The 21,404-nt window shown below is 36.2% G+C and overlaps 1 protein-coding gene across 4 annotated transcripts in view; it reads left to right on the top strand.

Moving 5' to 3' along the window:
• Window positions 1-19,669, top strand: part of LOC103470494 (glutamate receptor 2-like) — a 51,203-nt gene extending 31,534 nt beyond the window's left edge. The window contains exons 17-20 of one of the 4 annotated variants that reach the window (XM_008418989.2): window positions 2,478-2,592; window positions 6,185-6,319; window positions 10,628-10,803; window positions 15,749-15,837. In XM_008418989.2, the coding sequence (XP_008417211.1) occupies window positions 2,478-2,592; window positions 6,185-6,319; window positions 10,628-10,798 (421 nt within the window). In that variant the 3' untranslated portion in view covers window positions 10,799-10,803; window positions 15,749-15,837. Of the gene's footprint in view, window positions 1-1,668; window positions 1,784-2,477; window positions 2,593-6,184; window positions 6,320-10,627; window positions 10,804-15,748 lie in introns of all 4 variants that reach the window. The other 3 variants (XM_008418980.2, XM_008419006.2, XM_008418997.2) reach the window with 3 other exon arrangements.
• Window positions 19,670-21,404: the final 1,735 nt, after the last annotated feature.

Raw genomic sequence — 21,404 nt, 5'->3', positions numbered from 1 at the left:
TTTTTTTAAGTAACTGAAGTCTAATCTGCAAAAAAGCGTAGACTTGTTCAGGAACTTTTCTTCTGTAATGGTACTTGCAGACCTCAAGCAACTTAAAAGCTGTTTTATTTATATTTTTTGTGTTTAATGCATTTACTTTAGTGTAGACTAGAGTTAATAGAAAAGTAGTCAAAATGCATATAGTCAAAATATGACTCCATAAAAGGTGTAGTTCTTACACTATTGGTGTCATTCTTTGTGGAAATGTTATGTATGTAAACATTTCTTTAATCTTACTATTTTTGGTTAAAAGTTAATTAAACCAACTTTGAAGGAATATCTTTCTAACTAGGCTTGGTGATGACTGAGCCATTTATTTAGGGTTATATTGCTTCTGTTTACTGAATATATTTTTTCTTGGCTCAAATAATTTGGAATGTCATGACAAAACCATTTTCTTTTAGTTCATGATTCCATCGACACTTTCCTCGACGTGATTTGAGACTTGATGTGCCTGTAACTACAACAATGTGATTTAATTTGTGTGATTTGTTTTACAAACTGAGAATGAAGTTTTTTCAACTGAAAAAGCAGTAATTAAACTTTATTATTTTCGCCAGCAGTAGATCCAACCCAGACAGTTTCTCGTCTTACCCGACTGTAGCATTTCTACTGACCACATAAGTGTGAAATTTGATATTTTGAAATTTAATTTTCTTAATGGAAATGTGGCAATTTAAAAAAAAAAAAACCCACACAAGTCATATGATCAACCACCAACCGGATGTTACTACTGCCACAAACCACAAAGAAGATGGTGGAGCGTGTCTTTTAATGACTTATTTCATGAATAAACTTATTTACGTGTGATTTTAATTGTGTTTCTTATTTATTGGAAACATTAAATTGTGTTTTTTGGAAATTAGCGGGATAATAGTTGCGTTTATGTTACAAATGTTCACAAAATTCTATATTCCTCTAATGTTGAAAAAACACAATTTTGCCATTGCAGTGATAAGAAATACAATAAAAATGTGAATAAGTTCACGCAATAAATCATTGAAAACAAGCCGCACCATCGTCCTCCTACCACTTCCTGTCATCTTTGTCTTTTCTAGCAATAGTAACATCCAGTTGTTGATCATGTTACTTGTGTGATGCAAATAGTGTTTCCTTTGCAGTTTTGTGAAACATACCAGCTGAAAAAAAAACCGCATTCTAGCGCAAATGTTTTTTATCAAAACACTTTTGTTGTTTCAAAATTGCCGTGTTTCCATTTAAAAAAATAATTTTTGTAATTCCAATTTGCGCAAATTTGTGGTCAATGGAAGCGTAGATAGTTACATTTTTGGTTGACATTCATTAAAGCCGCTGTATGACCGAAATAGGTTTTTGAATTGGATGTTATTTATTCAGCAAAATGTTTAGCAAATCTGATTGACTTCAATATATTTCTACTGTTATTAATCCCAAACACCATAAGCAGAGACATCTTAATGCTGCTCCACTCAAGCTGGATAAAAAAAAAATCTAAATTTCAAATGTTTGTTTTCTTATCATGAATTTAGAGTATAGTAGATAATAGGGATTATTAGTTGGAGCAGTATGTTTGTTGCTGATTTAGCTACATTTCAGAGGATTGTTACTGACAGCTGAAATGAACTGCTAACAGCCACTGTGTTCATGTAGAAATGCGGTGAACCTGGCGGTGTTAAAGTTGAACGAGCAGGGGCTGCTGGACAAACTGAAAAACAAGTGGTGGTATGACAAGGGAGAATGCGGCAGCGGAGGAGGGGAGAGCAAGGTTAATACACACACTCGCACACCACCTAACACACACACACACACACACATACAAGCAAAGTAGGAAACAAAGCAGAGGTAAAACTGGGTCAGTCTGGTAAATGTGGAACATGTGAAGAAGCAGCACAGTCACAGGACCACAGGGAAATGTTAAGGTTAGCAGGGATTTAAAAAAAACAACAACAAAAAACAACTGAACTACAGCTGACGTCATAAATCCAGCAGGTTATACTCACTGCCAGCAGGTGGCACTGTTCTCTGTTCTGCTTCTTCTTCTGTTATGTTGCACTCTGTCTGGTTGAGGTCTAATGTAGAATCCAGGTGAGGGTCAGCTGACCTCAGACCAGATGGCAGCAACATGGGCGCTGTTTGCAGAGAGTTTGCACACAGTTTGTCCAAACTCTGTGTATCAGAGGCTCCGGCCTGGCAGGGAACTGCAGCTGAAAAAGCAACAGCCTTTCATTGCAGCACCTCTTATTATCTGTCTCAGACGCTAAACCGAGGAGCCCAGCAACTAAACACTTTATTAAAAAACACATTATGTGTGTTAATATTAGGGGATTAAGGGAATATTCGTCTCACGCCAATATTTGGTGGGCCCTTTCTTAGTCACGAGAACAGGGTAAGAACTGCTGCCTCGTTAATAACATAAGATAACATTGATAATGATGTTATTTATGTTATTCCCATTGAAGAGTGCCAGTAAACCTTGCCGTATTGAAACTGAATGAGCAAGGGACCCTAGACAAGATGAAAAACAAGTGGTGGTACGATAAAGGAGAGTGTGGCTTCAAGGACTCCACCAATAAGGTTAGTTTTCTGTTTGTGGGTCAGTCAAACACACTGTTCACGCGTGTAAATGCATGGGAAGCTTGCACAGTACAGGGAGGACAGCTTAGCTCGAGCTGTGTTATGTGGAGGACACACAAGGTCAAATGTATTTTTTAGTTTCATGCAGATAAGAGAAATAACAGACCACAGGTGAATCGAAATAGTTTTTTGTTTTTTTTTACCTGCTTTCTTATTACTCCTTTACTCGAGCAACAAATTAGAAAAAATTCCTTCAAATGCAAAAATTTCATTTGAGGTTAGCATGAATGCATGAAAAACATTTCTAATTACATTTTGTAAATGGGTTTTCCAGAATGCTGCACTTGTTTTAGAAAAAATGCTAAATTAGTTGCTCGATGTAGCTGAATAAAACATGTTTCTGTTTTCTTTTATTTATCAATGTATTAATTGAAATGTATTATTTCCATTAATTTTAGTGACAATAAGGAGAAATAATCTGTTTTAGCAAAACTCTAAGAAAACTTCAGTTAAGAGAATTTCTTTAGTTTTGTTCTGTAGTTTCTGATCATATAAAGTGTTAATGAAGTGACAAGTGCTAGTAAAAAAGCTCATTAATTTTATTTACATTGTAATGAAAAGTATTTGCTCCTTCACAGATTTCTATTTTTGCTTTTAAATGTTTTATGTCATCAAACCAGTTATATTATCACACAAAATAATCTAGTTAAAGCTATTAAAGGATAAAAGCTATCCATACCAACCTGTCTGCAAGTAAATAACTATTTTATGATGATAACTGGTTTTGCCATCATTCAGCAACAAACAAGCATTTGTCTGGCAGGTTTTTTTTACATCTTTGTGGATGATTTTGGGCTTTAATTCAACTGCAGAAGAGAGGATACTTTGTAAAATCATTAGATATTATTGCCATCTGTTGGTAAAAGTTTCATAAGAGTCACATTGTGGGTTTACAGGAGCATGAATGGTCATGTTGTGCAATTTAGCATGCAGGGTCCACAGAAACTACACCGGTCAGAAGTCTGCTTACACTCAGATTTGACATGAAAATCATATTAATTTTAGGGTTTTAATGATTTATTTGAAACTTCAATTTTTTTTAAGGTAGACAAATTTTACAACAAGCAGCTTAAAGGGAACATATCATTCAAAAGTCACATTTTTGTACTTCCAGTGCAAGTGCTAAAAAAGAAAAAAAAAAATGCCCGGCTGGTGTTTTTTGGTGTCTGGAAAATGAGCCATTTCAAAAACATTCAGAATGTAATGTTAGAAATCAGCAGGCATGGCCAGTTACCTAGCAACCCCAGCCAGCCCTGCCCGTTACCTAGCAACACAACTCAAGCAACAAACCGCAAAATTGCTTGATGCGTTTTGAAATTGGTATCAGACAATGAAAAAAATATTTTTAGAAAGCAGAAATGTGGGCTTATTGAAAAGTATGTTCAATACCTGAGCATAGGTTATTTTCTAAATGTACTTTTAATCTGACAAAAGATCTAGATTCATCGGGACGTATATTTTAATTTACTGAATATAACTATGCCACACTTTAAATGGACAGACACATAGAGGACAAATTTTATTTTAAAATGTCCTTATGGTCAAATTATTTTCAATCTTTTCTAGAGGTGCTGAACCATATTTGAAAAGCAATGTCTGATTTTCATTGATCAATTTTCAGTAATTTTTTATTATCACTTCTTCCAGTTTTAAATTATTTCAGAGGCCTTTGTGGGTTTCTCTGTCATTAACCGAAGAGTACCAACAATTCTGTCCACATGTATGAATATATTTGAGCTTTTATTATCATCCTACATAGGAAAATGAACTGTTCAAATGAATCACTAAAGAGATAGAATTACCTTAATACACAGGATGAGTGTATGTAAACGTCTGACTAGAACTGCTTCATAGCAATGCAATGCTGGAGCCACTGGGTACATTAGTGCACCATTAGTAATGTTGTCAACGACATGTATTTATTGTTTTTGAGAACCTGGTTGAGAGTGATTGATATTTAGAAAAATAAAAAATAATCATCTGTATCAGTCACGACGAGTAGGAACATAAAATAAAAAGTTTTCTTACTCTTCATTTAAACTATAATATTTTTATTGCGATACTGTTGTTTGTTTACACACCACCAGCGACCAGTCTCTCAAACCAGCTTTCCAACTCCCCAAGTTGGATATATGAAATCCAACTTTCTTTACATCTTTAAAATGATAGCGGCACAAACAAACATTTTTGTTGCACTAACGTTTGACACTAATTTTGTTTGATTTCATAAAAGTGGGGGGGCTGGTTGACCTTTTGACCTTTACACTTTCATTATTATCTTCAAAGCCAAAACAGCACAACAAAAAATTTTTGCTGCACAAACGTAGCTGAATTGATTGACACCCATTTTGTCTGATTTGAAGGAGGTGGGGGGCTGGTTGACCTTGGATGACCTCTAGAAACATTTCTTTATATCTTTAAAATGATAGCAGCACAAATGAAAATTTTTGCTGCACAAACGTAGCACAACGTTTGACACCAATTTTGTCTGATTTGAAGAAGGTGGGGGGCTGGTTGACCTTGGATGACCTCTAGAAACATTTCTTTATATCTTTAAAATGATAGTGGCACAAACTAACATTTTTGCTGCACAAACGTAGCACAAACGTTTGACACCAATTTTGTCTGATTTGAAGAAGGTGGGGGGGCAACTTCACTCAGGTCCAGCTGGTGTCTAGTTAGATGACGTTCAAAAATCTCAGTGCCATCTAGTGGCCTGACATGACAACTACAGCTGGCTCGAGGTGTTTTCGACAGTGCCGTCTAAAACATCCAAAAATACCGCCAGTTCCCAGGCAGTGATCTCATGTAAGCGAAGCCTAAATAACTTTTCTCCTAAAAATGGTTGTTTTTAATTGGATCACTAAAGTAAAATATGAAATAAACATCCACAGTTGTAGTTGTGTAGGGGCTCAAAACTCCTCTAGAACTTTCTCTGGAATTTTATTAAAGGGATTTTAAACCACAGCAGCAATATGAATACAGTTTATTTGGTTTTGAAATTATGCTTTAAAAAAACACATGTATTTGTGTCTTAATGTACCAACTGGCTCCACCATGACATCTGCAACATCTGTATGCAGTGAGATAAGAATCATTTGTCCAGTGTTAGTTTTAAACTGAGATGTTTGTTATTCACAACGACAAAGTAGTCTTATGATTGCAATGTTATAGAGTATTATTGTAAGGAATGCTGATATGAACTTGAAAACAATGTGAAAAGGAACAGCAAATACACTATTTAAAAGAATCTACACTTTCATTAACGGGTGAGGTTTAGATACATAATATACAACTTCAGTATTAAACTATGATGTGATATCCAAAGTTTATATGTCTGTGTGCAGAATTATTTGTTATTTTAATGGTTCTAACCAAAGTGTTTTGTTTAAATTTGTGTGTTGATAAAATCATGTTTGTAGTTATGTCACACCAACACTATTTTCTGGGTGTCCTGTTTTTTGTTGTTTTTATTTTTCTCTTGCGTGTGTGTGTGGGTGCATGTGTGTGTGCACACTTGTTTGTGTGCTAGGAAAAGACCAGCGCTCTGTCGCTTAGTAACGTGGCAGGAGTTTTCTACATCCTGGTTGGAGGTCTGGGTCTCGCCATGATGGTGGCACTGGTAGAGTTCTGCTACAAGAGCCGTGCTGAAGCCAAAAAGATGAAGGTACGTTTTTACACTTTGCTTAAATTTCATTAAAAGGATTTGTTTTGTGTTTCCACTTTGATAGTGTTAATTTGTAAGCTTATGTTATATTTTAGACAAATTTTTATCCTCCCTTTTGTATTTCCTCTAACTATTTACATTTATAGTATTATATAAAAATTATTTATATCCTTTAAACTGGAGATGCACCAATCCAATAGTGATATCAGATATCAGTATCAGCCCTGATATTGAAAAAACAATCTTGTTTGGGTCTTGGTGGCAATGTGCCTGATCCACAAGGGAAGATCTATTTAGTCTAATGCTACGCTCTATGCTCTGAGTAATGCCATTCTTTATTATTTATTTTACATTATATTTATAATTATTAATATAAATAAATTCCACATCCGGTCCCGTTCAATGCCCAATGGTCAAGTGATTACATCACTTAAGCCAAGTCCACTGAGGACAGGAAGTGTCATGTTTATTCTGAATGGTCTCTATCTGACCACTTTGACCTAATCAACATGAAAATGTGTCCACTGACAGAAGACATGTTGGTGTGACTTGGTTTCTAACACTGACCGGTTTCAGTGGGGGATGAGAGAGTGGCGGCGTGCTGAAGTCACATAGGCCGCCATTGCCATATGTTTGGTTCTAAATTTCACAGATTCGAGCCGAGCTGCAAGAAACTCACAGGGATCGATCCGTATCCGCCCCCCAACAGGGATCCTGTTGGTGGGCGTGGCCTTCCTCCTCCTTTTTGTTATTTTTACTACCCAAATAATAATTTCTTTATTGGTTAGATTGTTTCTTGTTGCGTTTTCTGTCCTTGAAAGGACAATAAGGACACACATTGCCTTCAACTCAACTGCTGGCTGGGTCAGACTGTCCTCTGTGAAAATGTGCCATGTTGTACAGTAAGACAGGTCTTATTTGTGAGTTTTCTAAATTTCAAATCCTTGACTTTTGATTTCTGAAACTCTGAAAATTTTCAAAAGTCAAAAATTTCCAATTTCTTTTGAAATTTCTTGAGTTTTTTGGTGGAAATTTACTCTTTTTTTTCTATCTACAATTACCCTAATACGATGTCGTACAAAGTGGACAGAAACTGCTGGAGCTTCTCGAATGTTTATATTTTCAAACAAAACCACGTAAAGAGCATTTTCCATCACAGACCGGACTCCATTTATTTGGACCTTTTCTCTTTGCTGCCATCTTTGTTTCACTTACAGCTGGCTCCACTTAAGGATGACCAGTGGCGCCCTCTTCTGAATGGTGGTCAAACTACAGCACTGAAAGACGGTCTAAGTTGATATTGTTAATGAATCAGCTGGAACTAATTTTAATCTAACAAACCATCAATCGAAAATTAATCATACACCAATTAATTGTTTGCGTTCCTACATTATTTGACCAGCATATATACGTATCTTCTTCAGAAGTGTTTCTAACTACTTCCAACTTGTAGACAGAGCGTAGTTTTCGTGTATTTTTCTCTTATGTGCATTCAATTCCATGTGGATTCAATGTACAAATTAAATGTGCTTGGATTCATGCAGAAGTTTGGAAACCGCTGGATTTGTCTGTGCATACACGGTTTGGTCAGTGTAACTGTTGGACTTGTTTCGGTTGGAAATTCTCTTTTGTCTTCATCAGGTTCTAAAATTTGTCACATCTATGTTCAGCTGCATTGAACCACACACAAAAGATTCAATTAATTCATTATTTACAAAACGAAGAAGTCCAAATGGAGATGCTTAAGTAAGAAGTCAAACGTAGCCTTAAACATGTACAAAAGACAAATGAAATCATATATTTACATGCACTGCAAACACATTTTTACCTTTTACATACATTTCTCCAGTGTTTGGGTTTGATTTGGATGAAATGTTTTGATTTACTGTAATTGTGGCCCATTCCTCTTGGCAGGTTTAGTGAAATGAAATCAGGTTTATAAGCCATCTTGCTCTCACTCAGCTATGGAATAATTACTGCAAAGCACTGACTTTGCTTTCATTAAATCACTTTTATCTAATTTAGCAGTATGTTTATGGTCGTTGTCCATTTGACTCTTTTCTGCTTGAACTTTAGCATCTTTGCTGATGGATTGAGATGTTGCTTCTAGACTTTTACATAATGTTCTTTCCTCATGATGCCATCTGTTTAGCCAAGCACACCAGCTCCTCATGCAGCAAAAAAAAAAAACATGATGCTGTAATTCCCATATTTCCCATTGGATGTGGTGTTTTTAGGCTTTTCAATCTTCCTTCTTTAACAATTAACATCATGTCTTAAAATTTCAATTTCAGCTTCATCAGATTATATGATATCTTTTTAAAAAGTCTGGGTGCATTTGCAAACTGTAATCTGACTTATTATTTTCCTTTTTGTGGTGAAGGCTTCTTCTCTGAGCGGCCTTTCAGCTCCTGTTGGTAAAGGATTTGTTTCACTGCAGACATTTAGCCATCGTTTCCACAACGTCTTTTGTTTTAGATGTGGAAATTTGCACATTTCCAACCAGTAGACCTGAACACTGTGAGGTGTGGACATTCCCATTCTGTTTATGCTTGTGTATAATTGTTCAAACATATGAATGTGACATGACTTGTGGACATCGACAGTTGTCTTCCTGATATCTTGCCTTTTGATTTTTTTTTGATGAAACACAGGGGAGCAGGGTGTTTGAGTTGCTGCGTCACAAAATAAATCCACAGATTTGCCTCCATTAAACTTAAATGTTGAAATAATATAGTACTCGTATGTAAGTTTTATTTAAAAATATTGTTTTTTACATATTTGTTCAAACGGTTGCTATGTTGGGATAGTACAGATAGTACAGATCTCCTCCGTCTTCTCCCTGAGGTGGTATTGCTGTCTGAAGCATCGCTCCCAACCAAAAACAACCAATCAGAGCCAGGAGGTGGGTCTTAGGGCTGTCAATCAACCTCATATACTCGCTGCTCAATGTGCTAAAGGCAGAGAAACAAATGACCATTACAGGAAAACCAATTATCTGCCGTTATTAGTGGCTATGCTAAGTAGCATTAGCATACACAAGAGCTGCACACGAGATTGTGATTGACAGAGCTAAGACCCACCTCTTGGCTCTGATTGGTTGTTTCTAGATAGAACTGGGAACACTGGACTGGAAAAGGCAGTGAAGCTTGATTTTTTTTTCACAGATTATCTGTTCCACACTGTCATGACATGGTGAGAGTTTCAACAAATATGTAAAAATATATACTTTATAAAAGTTATATATTACAGCTTTAAATTAATTATTTTTTTACAGTGTAAAGTGTGTGGCTGGATTTAAAAGCTTATATTAACATATAGCACATATTTGTAATTTTACCAAACATCGCTTCCTGTAATAAGTCTTACTTTACTAAGGCAGTCGGTGGTTTCATGTTCTCTTTTTTCAACTTGAGCTCCTGAACGCCACTGAATGGACCCCAAAGTTTTTTGCCACAGAATCGTCTGTTGTGTGGATGTGGATTTTGCATATTGGCGATGCTACATTCTTGCTGACATGTAAATCTCAATGCTTTCATAGAAAACCTAAAATAAAAGGGCAATATTATGTGTTTTTATAGCACAATCAAGTAACTATGTTACCTCCAGTTGTTATAAAAATGCTGTACATATCAAATATGACTTCATTTGGCTTTGTAATTTAATGCCTTGAAATTGGGCCTCTGTCTCTTTAAGAAGCTGCTCCTCTTTCTGAAACTCCGCCTTCAGGAAGTCATCACAACAGGGCTCCTCTATTAACCCTTTGACATCGTTTTTACCAGAGTACCACTGAGAAGTAGCCTGTATAATGAGCTCCGCTGATGCGCAGCTTCACTAGGCGTTTGCTAATTGCCGCTGGCTAGTCTGAAGGAGCTGAGTGGGGGCGTGCTGCTCTGTGAGGCTGAAATTGGGAAGCTCTGAATCTGAGAAGGAGCTGCGTCTCGGAGTTGGAACTAGGTCCACCCGAGCATTTTTGCACTGCTGAATGGTTGCCATGGAGATTAAATGATTTGTCAACCATGCATGAAAGAATCAAAGCAACACTCCAGGTGTGTTTTTGATGAGGGAATAACATTATAACATGATGTAAAGCTAAAAAAAAAAGTTGATTTAACATAATACTGCCCCTTTAAATGTAGCCTCTAGTCACATAAAAGCATCTTCAGAAAATGTTGTCGTACTCAAACTTGTATTTTAATGTTGCAACAAAAATAAATTAATAAATAATAATAGTCAATCAGCTGAAGAGTAACTGTTCTATAATTAAATCAGTAAAGCAATAACGCTGACTTTATTTCCGTTGTAAAGGTGGCAGCCAACACCTTCTCATCACCCCAGCACACAGGGAACTACACACACACTCTGTCTTCTCCTCAACATGCCCCCAACTACAACCTGCTGTCTCCCAGCCACCAGCCAAACTACGCCACCTATAAAGAAGGCTACAACGTTTACGGCATTGAGAGCGTCAAGATCTAACACGGGTAGGAGAGTGATGATTGATAGCTAAAACTTTGCTCACCTCACAGCCATAGACAAAGGTTTAACCAGGCGGCACTTCCCGGGTCAGCTGGATTCGGTGCTGAGCATCTTCAGTGGCACATATCCAATGTGTGTGATTTACAAAACACACAGAAGATATCTTAAAAGATACAGCAAGGAGAGTGGTAAATAAATGACAAAATATTTGAATATTTTTTACATATTCTTTACCTACTTAGTAATATGTTTTTTTTTCTCTAAATTCTTGCTCAGAAGAAATTATGACGCCATACTAGAGCCATTGTGTAAAAAAAAACAAATACAGAAGGCGGAGGAGTAATTTTTCCAAGAAAAAACTAATACATTTCTGATTTTGAAAAATCAAAAAAATTGCAAGAAAAAAAATCTGAAATTCTGTTTTCTCAGGGTTTTTTAGACTAATCTTAGAATTTCTCAGCTTTTTCTCAATTTTAATGAAAGATTCATTCTTTAATCTTAGAATTTCTGTTTTTTTTCTTGCAAATTTTCGAAATTTCAAATTTTTTGAGAAAATTTATTAAACCCAGAATTTTTGAGTTTTTCTCTGAAATATACTCCTCCTTTTTTTTAACTATAATTACCCTAATACGCCGTTGTAAATTATTTCCTAGGATCCTTTCTAAATGATCTGCTTTTACTTAGGTGCTGTAGAAAAACGGGAACAAACAGCTTCAGACTATTAAAAAAATAGATTATATTCTCTGCTGTGAAACTGGATTTGCCACTGAAGATGACAATTACTGGATTTAATTACCATAAATCCAGGTATGACATGAATTCAGCCATTTTGATAACAGAAAAACCCCACACTGGCATGCAAAGGAAATTAAAGGTCAAAACTGTGTATGGCTGTGATTATCCTGGCATTTGTTTACTCCTTATCCTGAAGCTTGCTCACTCCTGCTCCCATTTCCCTTCACTCCTCTGACCAGTTCTTCAGCCTCTTTCTCTCCTCCTGTGTGTTCTCTGAAAGTATTCCTTCTTCCCTCTCCTGTTCTTCCCTCTTTTTTGGTTTTTCACTCCTCTTCTGCCACTGTTACCCTTTTCCTCTGGTCCTTTGTAATTTATTTTTCTCCAGCACTTTTCTTAGTTTATAGCCAATCATCCTCTTTGAAATAACTTATCGAAGGTGGACGTAGAGAAATAATATGGCTGAATGCATTTAAATAGTTGGTTTTTTTTCATGCTTGCTTATTTAACAATAAAATTCAAAGTGCGTTCTGTTTTAGTCTGAAATCTGGGCTCTTATTTTGGTGGTATTATCAAAATCAACTATGTAGAAATAGCAAAAACAACATTAAGTAATTTTAAGCTTCTGGCTTATTATGTTTAGAATGTTTGTGAATAGTTAAAGCGTTGAATTTACTTCCTCTAAAGTTAGTAATACCAAAATAAGAACCCAGATTTCAACATAAAACACAAAATATTTCAAATTTTATAGACAAACCATCAAAAATGAAACAACTATTTAAATGTATTTGATCCTAATATCAGTCTTTTAAACCCGTTGTTCAGATGAGGGGGTCGGTCGTAACTTTTCAAATCATTCCTTGCAGTTGATTTTTATCCTAATCAAATGACCACTAACAGAATGGTAAATGTTTGAATACAGACGTTTCTTGGACTTTGGTTCTTATGGCCTTATAATGCCTTTAAAACGATTGTAGTTTTGGATAATATGGCTGAAAAACTTATCATATCATAAAAGTTTTATATCAGTCAATATCAATAATTGTTGATTAGTTTTTTGTTTTAACTGGTGCGGTGACCTTTTCTGTTTTATCCACAGTTTTCACTCCACAACATTGTTTTTAATTTTTAACCAATCATGGTTAAAAATTGGTGGTGAAACCTTAAACTGCTGCTCCTCAAATTACTCTACAGTTTGTTGCCAGGTAACCAAAGAGTGAGTGAGTTGCTAGGTAACCAAAGAGTGAGTGAGTGAGTTGCTAGGTAACCAAAGAGTGAGTGAGTAGTTAGGTAACCAAAGAGTGAGTGAGTTGCTAGGTAACCAAAGAGTGAGTGAGTTGCTAGGTAACCAAAGAGTGAGTGAGTGAGTTGCTAGGTAACCAAAGAGTGAGTGAGTTAGCTGATTCCACTAACTCTGCTTAGCACTGTGACAGGTTGAGCAGCCTAAAGCCTTTCTTCTCCCTACATCTCCCAGAATGCTGTGCGGTATGCTACAGTATGTAACTTTTGTTGAAATTTTGTAAAGTTTTTTACATATTTGTTAAAACTGTTATCATGTTGTGACAGGTTGTTATGAGACAGATAATCTGGGAAAAGATTAGAAATGCACCAGGCTGTCAATCAACCTCATGTACTTGATGCTCAATGTGCTAATGAAAAAAACGTACCGTTACAGGAAAACCATCTGTGGTAGCCTTAGCATTCAGAATAGGCTTTGCTAGCTTGCAGCGTAGCAGAGACTAAGGTGGAGAGCGGTGCCGCATGAGATTGTGATTGACAGCACTAAGACCCGCCTCCTGGCACTGATTGGTTGTTTTTTATGCTTTTCTTCAGATGGCAATAGTAGCTCAGGAAGGAGATTGATCTTTTCACAGATTGTCCATCTCATACTATACTGTCACAACATTATGACAGTTTTAACAAATATGGAAAAGTATTTTTTTGATAAAAGTTGCACACTACAGCTTTAATTTCAATTCAGTGGTATTAAGCACACCACCTCTGACACAAATCAAATCAAGGTAACTGTATTTTCATTCCCATACAACTGAGTTTTTTTTTTGTTTAATTTTGTCAACCACTTACTATTAGAATTACAATTTATTATTTTTCACTGTACACATGCACAATGAGATTAAAGATTACATTACATGTAGCTGTTATTTTATGTCTGATGTGTAATTAATTACACTAAACTGAACATGTACTGGTACGCAAAGCAGCTGTCACATTGTTTCCTATACTTGTGTGCTGGCGAATTGAAAAGACATTACATGTGGATGTAAACATGTGTCTTTTTGATGTGCTCATATTTATAATGTTATGCTTATACTTAGTTCAGTAGAGTAGAATTCAGTGTTCTGCTGCATCAGGTTTGTTACTGTTCTGTAACATCGCCATCTCATTTTATTTATTTTGTTTATTTCATTAAAAAGGATCAGCTTACTATCTGAGAATAAAATGTTCCAGGGGTTAGATAATTACTATGAGAATGAATCAAACGGTAAGTAACAGTTTTTGTTTTTAGTTTCAAGCATCCAGCATCCTGAGGTGAGTAAAGCCTCTGTAGAAAAATTGTGAGATTAAGGAATATTATTGGGCTTTTGTTGAGATATTTGATTAGCAGTGGCATTGATTCTCCAGCAGTCGTCCAGTGCTGCTGAACTCATGTGGAGAAACTTTTTCTGACTTACTTGATCTTAATGCATTTGCTACAATGTTTTATATATATTTATTAAAACTGTCATGATGCCATGACAGTGAAATAGATGATAAATAATCTGTGAAAAGATACATTTTTGTGCCTGTGTGGATTAATAACATTAACATATCTGATTATTTATTAATATGTCCAGGATTTGTTAAGCTTTTTAACATAAATTGCTCATATAAAGAAGATGGTTTTAAATATGACAAATTTTTATTAGCCTATTCTTTCACTGTTTTTTTTAAATATACAACTATTGTGCAGTGTAATCTCAGTTTAGAGAATGTGTATCAATGAACGTATGGTTGCATTTAATAACTTAAGTGCTAGTTTACATTAAAAATTATTAGTTTAATACCAAGAAGTAGTATTGGTTGAGTAATTAACTGTTATACCATTAATTTTTGCATTTTGTGGTGTACAAAAAGTAATGTACAGAAATATTTATCGACATTCTAAACTTTGGTCTTGAAAACTGAAGAAAATCAATTTTGTTTAAAGGACTTGATGGTTGTTCTTATAAACACCTTTTACACTATTGCTGCTGCATCCAGAAACTTTACCTGGCAACATTAGAATATACAGAGCTTTTCTGGCATGAAATGTCTATTATTCATGAGTAGCGGTGACATTAAACGGTATATGTGTAAGAAATTGAAAGAACACCAAGTACAATAAAATCGGAGTTTATTACTGAAGTCCTGCTTTAATTAAACTAGTTTGTTTGTCTGGTTTGTTTGTTGAGGTGTGAATGCGTAATCAAACTCTGATGCGGACCAAAAAAGCAAACTCTGGTAGGCCTGAAGTGAACTCTGCTGCGGTTCGAATGCATATGTGGATGTAATTGGACCGGAAATCGTTCCAAAAACAGGAGATGGACTACAGCACAGGGCATTCTGAGTAAATTCAACCAAAACAAACACAAGATTCTAATGTTGGAGGGACTTTCACACTTGTGGACTTTCACCAGAGACAAAAGAGGGGAAAAAAACTAAAATCTGACACCACTCCATTTTTGTTTATATCTTGTGAAGAAGAAGTTGTGCTCTGTGACTTCTTAAGAGGTTATCATGTTGTTTCCTTCAGTAGATTCTGGTGTAGCGCCACCACAGGAGAGGAGGAGAACAGGTTTTTCAAAGGGTTTGGTTGATTTGACACAGTGGAGTGAGAAAACAAACTGCAGCAGCTGAAAATGTAGCGAAGGTTTCAATTTTTTTGTCCCAAATCGAACTAAGTCAACTGGACTATCAGATGTGAAAACTCAGTGTAACAAACACACACAACAGTAACAACTTTCCTTAAGGATTAGCAACATTCAGACAACTTATATTGCTTACACTGTTTAATTTCTCTATTTTACTACAAAAAAATCAGCTCAACCCAAGATCAGAAATCAGACACAAAATTCTGATCGGATCATCACTACTAATTTTATTTTGCAGCACAATACCTGCCAGCTTTGATTATTGTCACCATTTTATTTATACGTGACCTTTTTTATCCCTCAACAGATGAAATTCACGGATGCAATGCGCTCGAAAGCTCGTCTGTCTATCACTGGGTCAACGAGTGAGAACGGCCGTGTTCCAGTGGCTTACCTTCGCCCAGGATTACCCATGAGCCTCAGTATGACTGACCTCTCATGACCTCACACAAGTCAGTGCCTTACAGCCAGTCAACACACTTTCATCGATCCCCGCTGTAAGAGAAGTGGACAGGAAGGGTTGCCCTCTTCGAGAAAAAGAAAAGACACATTACCAGTAATAATAACGGGCAACCTGCCCCGCTTTCTATTCTGGATTTTAGTCATTCAAAACTCTAGAAACTCTCTAATCCTTTACATCTGGTCTGTAAAAACAAGGCAGATGTCCTTCTGAAAAGACCTGCCCACTTGTAAAACGAAGATCGAAGGGAGAGACGGCTGGTCCTAAACAAATTCATGACAAACAATCAAGCACAGAGGACAGTTTTTTTAAGTCAAATATTACTTGTTTTGTAGATTTTTGCCATGGAGGCTTCTCTTGTACAGAAAACAAGGACAACAATGATGCCGATGTTCATGCAATAACAACAGTTATCAGGGATGCGATCAGGAACTGTGGGGATACAAGCTGGACCTTGTTTGAAATGTGTTAAAAGTGCCATGAACAAAAAACTGATGTCCTGAAATATCAGTATGTATTGTGATAGATAATGATGTGATTGTTCTGTTTTTTTTCTTCCGTTTTCCTGTAAATCCTTATTTGAGAAACACGTACAAACAACACACACAAACACAAAATTTAAGAGGAGTTGTTGTTGGTGAGGTTCTGGGATTTTAATTATATTTAGCGATGCTGTTAAAAACACCCAACACATGCAACTGAGGCGGACATCCATTCTTCCAGCTGCATCAAAAGTTTCTTTTCACTACATATTGTAGTCAAAACGTCCCGTATTAACATTTTTCTCGTTAATGAACAGTGTTTTATCTGATCTCCTATTTTAGCTGCACTCCACCTTTATAAAATACTCCAAAAAATGAACTTATCTGAGGTTAGCCAAAGAGTCAAGCTTCTCCTGGCTGAATTCCCAGCAAGTTCTGGGTTTTCCCCAGTATCTCTTCCCAGTTGGACTTCCCTAAACCCCCAGTTACAATCTTAGGATAAACCTCAGCTCCTTACTCTCTACCTGTGTTTCCATTACAAGTCTGCGCAAAACTTATTCGAAATTCAGCTAATGGTAAAAAAATAAAAAACTCAATTTCACAATTGTGGTTTTTCCATTAAATAAGAAATTAAATTGAAACCACATGTGAATAAGTTTGTTCAATAAAAGTTATGGCAGCGACGGATGTAAACGGTTACATTACACCAGAGACAGTTGGACGTTCAACAATAATTGAATACATTCTTTGATGAAAATTAAAACTGAGTAGCAAAACCCGAACTAAAATTAAATATTTGACTAATAATAACTAATAAAAACTAGCAAACACACTCTAAAAACTAACTTTGAAATGGACAAACAGAAAGTCTAATTCAAAGACTTACACTCCAATGAAAAAGACAAAACTTATAACCCTGGTGCACACAGATTTTCACTTTCACCTTCATTTTGTGCCAGAGACTTTTCCTGCAGGGTCAAAAAGAGAAGGACACCTGCCAAAAACCTGAACTCAACCACTACTCATCTTAGAATGAAAATATTTTAGCACAGTGTTAGTTACTTTTTTATCAGATTTTTGACGTTAAGATGATAAAGGAGAATTGTAATCGCATTATAAAGCGATCCAGTGGTCCACATGTATGATAATGTCCAAATGTAACGAGGGAAATCAAAAATTAGATGATTTAGTTTCTGAACGTTACCAATAGAGTTCTGTACAATTTCTTCTAATTATTAATATTGTTCTAACATTTTGAAAGAAAACAGCATCCTTGCACAGATTAAATTAACCTGAAAATCCTTCAGAGCCACAAAAGACATTTTGTTTAGGTTTTTTTTAATATACACTGCACTACATCTGTTTCTGTAAATATGATGATGTGAGATGAATTTCTCTTCTTTTTTAAAGCCAACAACAACAACAGATGCTCACACTGTTTACTGTACATGGTGTACACACTTAAAACGCATCATGCCACACATCCCTGCACCCTTACATTTGCATGTGCGTTTGCACATACTAACAGAAGAGTTCTGAAGCCAAGTGTGTGACGTGCCAAACGGACTGAGAAGCAACCGGAGCTCTCAAATGGCAGCTGCTGAAACTGAAACCTGAGCCAGCAGAAGCTCTCATCGCCGAGAGACAGAACAAAAATAATGTGAAGACTTTTTCAAAACTCTACTGCATCGATGGTGCCAACAATGACGACGAGGAGGAGGACGATGAAGAGCGGACAAAGAGAGCATTTGCATGTCACTTAATTATTTATTTTCTTTCAGATCAACCTGTCAGCCTGAATCCTTGTGACTGGCTGCTTAATGGTGTTTGATAATGATAGCCGTTAGAAGAATATAAACGATATTAATTACAGTACTAATGTTGTTCCTGTTATGTAAGTGTATGCTTTTCGAGAATTTGATTCTGCTGTTTTATTTCTACAAAAACTGATTTTTGTTCGACTAGTTTTAAGCTTAATGAGAAGCTAAAACACGCTTCAAATGGCCAAGGGGTGCGCCTCAGTTTCTGCTAAAAGACACATATCATTGTCGCCATGATCACATGTGACTGGTTTATCTTTGGGACTTGGGCTGAGTTCACACTGCAACCTGAAGTGACCCAATTCCGATGTTTTTCTCAAGTTGGATTCGTTTTTTATTTTATTTATTTACTTTTGGCGTGGTCGTTCATACTTCCTAATGTGAGACTTGTATCCGATCTCCAGTGTGAACTGGAAATTACCTGAAAGTGCCCCGCATGTGCAGCAGAGGGCGCAATAACGTCACACATATAGAAAGTGCTGTGTTTTGCTAACCACCGTAAAAAAAGTAGTAGTTCTCAGTGTTTACGGAAGTAAATATGGATGCTAATGGTGGAGCTTAGCTTACGATTTTGAAGTTATTGTCCGACCGGAGCAGCATATTAACAGTTTAATCCTCATTACGGTCCGCCAAGGTTGTCGTTTTTCTTCCCGCTTGCACGTATCAGGACGCAGAATAGTGACGTTTGTCGAGTATCAGTGACGTTTAGGTCGGATCAACGCGACCTGGATGTAAAGTTACATTTCAATCTGATACCATCTGATACCCAAGTGGCCTGGGTCGCATTAAGGCAAAAAAAAAAATAATAATCAGAATTGGGTCATATCGGATAGCAGTGCAGCCTAAGGTGTGTGGAAATCATCACAGTTCATTGTTGATTCTGTGTTTGTTTTATCTCTTGTTATAAAAAAAAAAACTTAAATAAAAAAAAGGTTACTTTTCAGTGGTGAATCTTTCAATGTAAGGCAGTTTGTGGGTTATATTTATTGCCTCGTGAATACATGAATAGGCAGAGCGGTACTGTATCAGGGTGACATTTATCAAAAGGCTTGGGACAGAGTGCAATCTGAATCTGTTACTGTAATATTTATTATGTATGTGTGCAATTTGAGTTGGTCTTTTTATTAGTGACTACATCTGATGCTAGCTAACTAAAATACCCTGCAAAACTACCAACAAAACTATTTCACATTTTGTCATGTTACAGTTTTTCATTGGATTTGTGGATTTATTTTATGTGATGGACCAACACACAAGTGACTCTTTAAAATTCTGACAATAAACAACTGAAGAACAGATGCTATTTAAATTTAATAATTGCTTTTAATTTCCACAACAGAATTACACTAAAAGTAACAGGCGTTTCCATTATTTTGATCTATTTTTCCTACTTGGCTACAGATTATGTGCAGATATGAACACTCCATCTTAAAAAATATAGCCATCATCTTTAGAGAGAAAAAAAAGCATTTCTTTATGTTTAAACATAAAAATAGGTATCAAATTGTGGTTCTTTAAAAATAATAGATTTTCTGTAGTGGATATTTATCAAAAATTATAAGTTGTCTTTTAAATGTTATGTAATATTTGCAGCTCTAATATATAATTTTTTTATTTTTTTATTAGGAGTATTGGTGTGAAAGATATCCATATAACAATTATTAGCTTTTAACTAATAAGAAAATCATAATTTTCATTTATTATTCACAATGTCGTGTTGGTCTATCACATACTTTGATGCTATACATTGACGTTTGTGGGTTAAAGTGACAAAATGTGAAAGAAGCTTTTTGCAACGCAACATGTGAAGGAGCCAGAGCTCAAATGGATGCACAGCTACATATCGCCTCCGCAGGTGAGCTTCTGGTTACGAAAAGGACTTAATTTGTTGTATTATGACTTTTTATTTATGTTATTAATATGCAAATGTCACTATAAGGGGGGTTGACTGTATTCACAAATGAACACTCATTGTGTTGATACTTGGTTTGTAATCTGAATATTTACAGTAAATATTAAACATGCATGCTCTCCACCTGATTGTCAATGAGTCATGTAGTGTTCTTTTGTGCATGTAAAAGTATATCAGACATTTAATATCTCCCACAGGAAACGCTGATGCTAATTTTTATGTTTCATTAGGGTTTTTTTTTTTTTTGTTTTTTGTTTTTTAATTGAGGGCAGAGATTTTGCTCTTGTGACAGTTCAGCTTCCCATCCACCAGGGGGCAGTAAACCTTTTTACCACTCAACGCTCTCGCTAACAGTAAAAACAGATTCTGGACCGACAAGGACGATCCTATCCAGTCACAATGGGGTATATGCCACGAGAGGTGGTGACGTATTTCCGTTTGAATTTATGCCACATCGATTGGTTCCGGGTCCTGTTTGCTCCTATTGTTTTTAGCCAAAGCTGCAAGATCTCTACCATGAACAAGACGCAAAACTTAAAACATCTGTGAGCTACTGGTACAACAATCGAGTTTTGTGGTGTGCTGTTGTGTCCAGTAATTAGCCGGTACCATCCAGTGCTTAGTTTTTTCATTTTCCTGCTGRTATCAAGGYGACAGCGGACTGTAGCCAAAACTTAGCCACTACAGCTAACACCCGGTTTGTAGCTGCCTGCTATTTCAAATCTTGAGGATATTGAAGATCCAGCGTCAGAAATGGAAGACGGAGGTTAAAAGGGAGCTGTACGAGCTTCGTTCAGTGGAATAATTTGTTGGAGGAAAATAATGCAGGAGGAAATCCACTGCTACGGGAACAGGTTGAGAACACCGCGGTATAGCTAGCCGGCTCTGCTTCCAGCCGGCCCAGCACACGATATACAAGCGCAGTAGCTCAAGACATTATGGTACACCCATTTACGTGCTGCTTTCACAATAAAAGCGCACATCCGGTCCATGTTTGAGATATTCAAAATAGGTTTCCAGCCGCTGCATTTGCAAACAGAAAATAATATATGCTGAAAACTAATGCAAAATAAAAACTAATATATCTCTCTCTCATATATATATATATCAGAAAGTTGCAACTAGATCTGATGTGTAATTTCAAAATAAAAGCCTGTCAAAAAAGTGTTTTTTTATCTTTTTCCCCTAAGTTGCCGTGCCCATTGCTGAGAAACTCTGTTTCCACCACTTCAGAGTGACAAAGGGACGCCTCTAGAACAGAACCTGAAAGTGGCAACTAGATCTGATGT

The sequence above is a fragment of the Poecilia reticulata genome, linkage group LG1 (genome assembly GCF_000633615.1).
Source record: "Poecilia reticulata strain Guanapo linkage group LG1, Guppy_female_1.0+MT, whole genome shotgun sequence".
Lineage (NCBI taxonomy): Eukaryota > Metazoa > Chordata > Actinopteri > Cyprinodontiformes > Poeciliidae > Poecilia > Poecilia reticulata.
The sequence above is the reverse complement of the archived record's forward strand: the minus strand, read 5'-3'. Positions and strand labels throughout refer to the sequence as shown.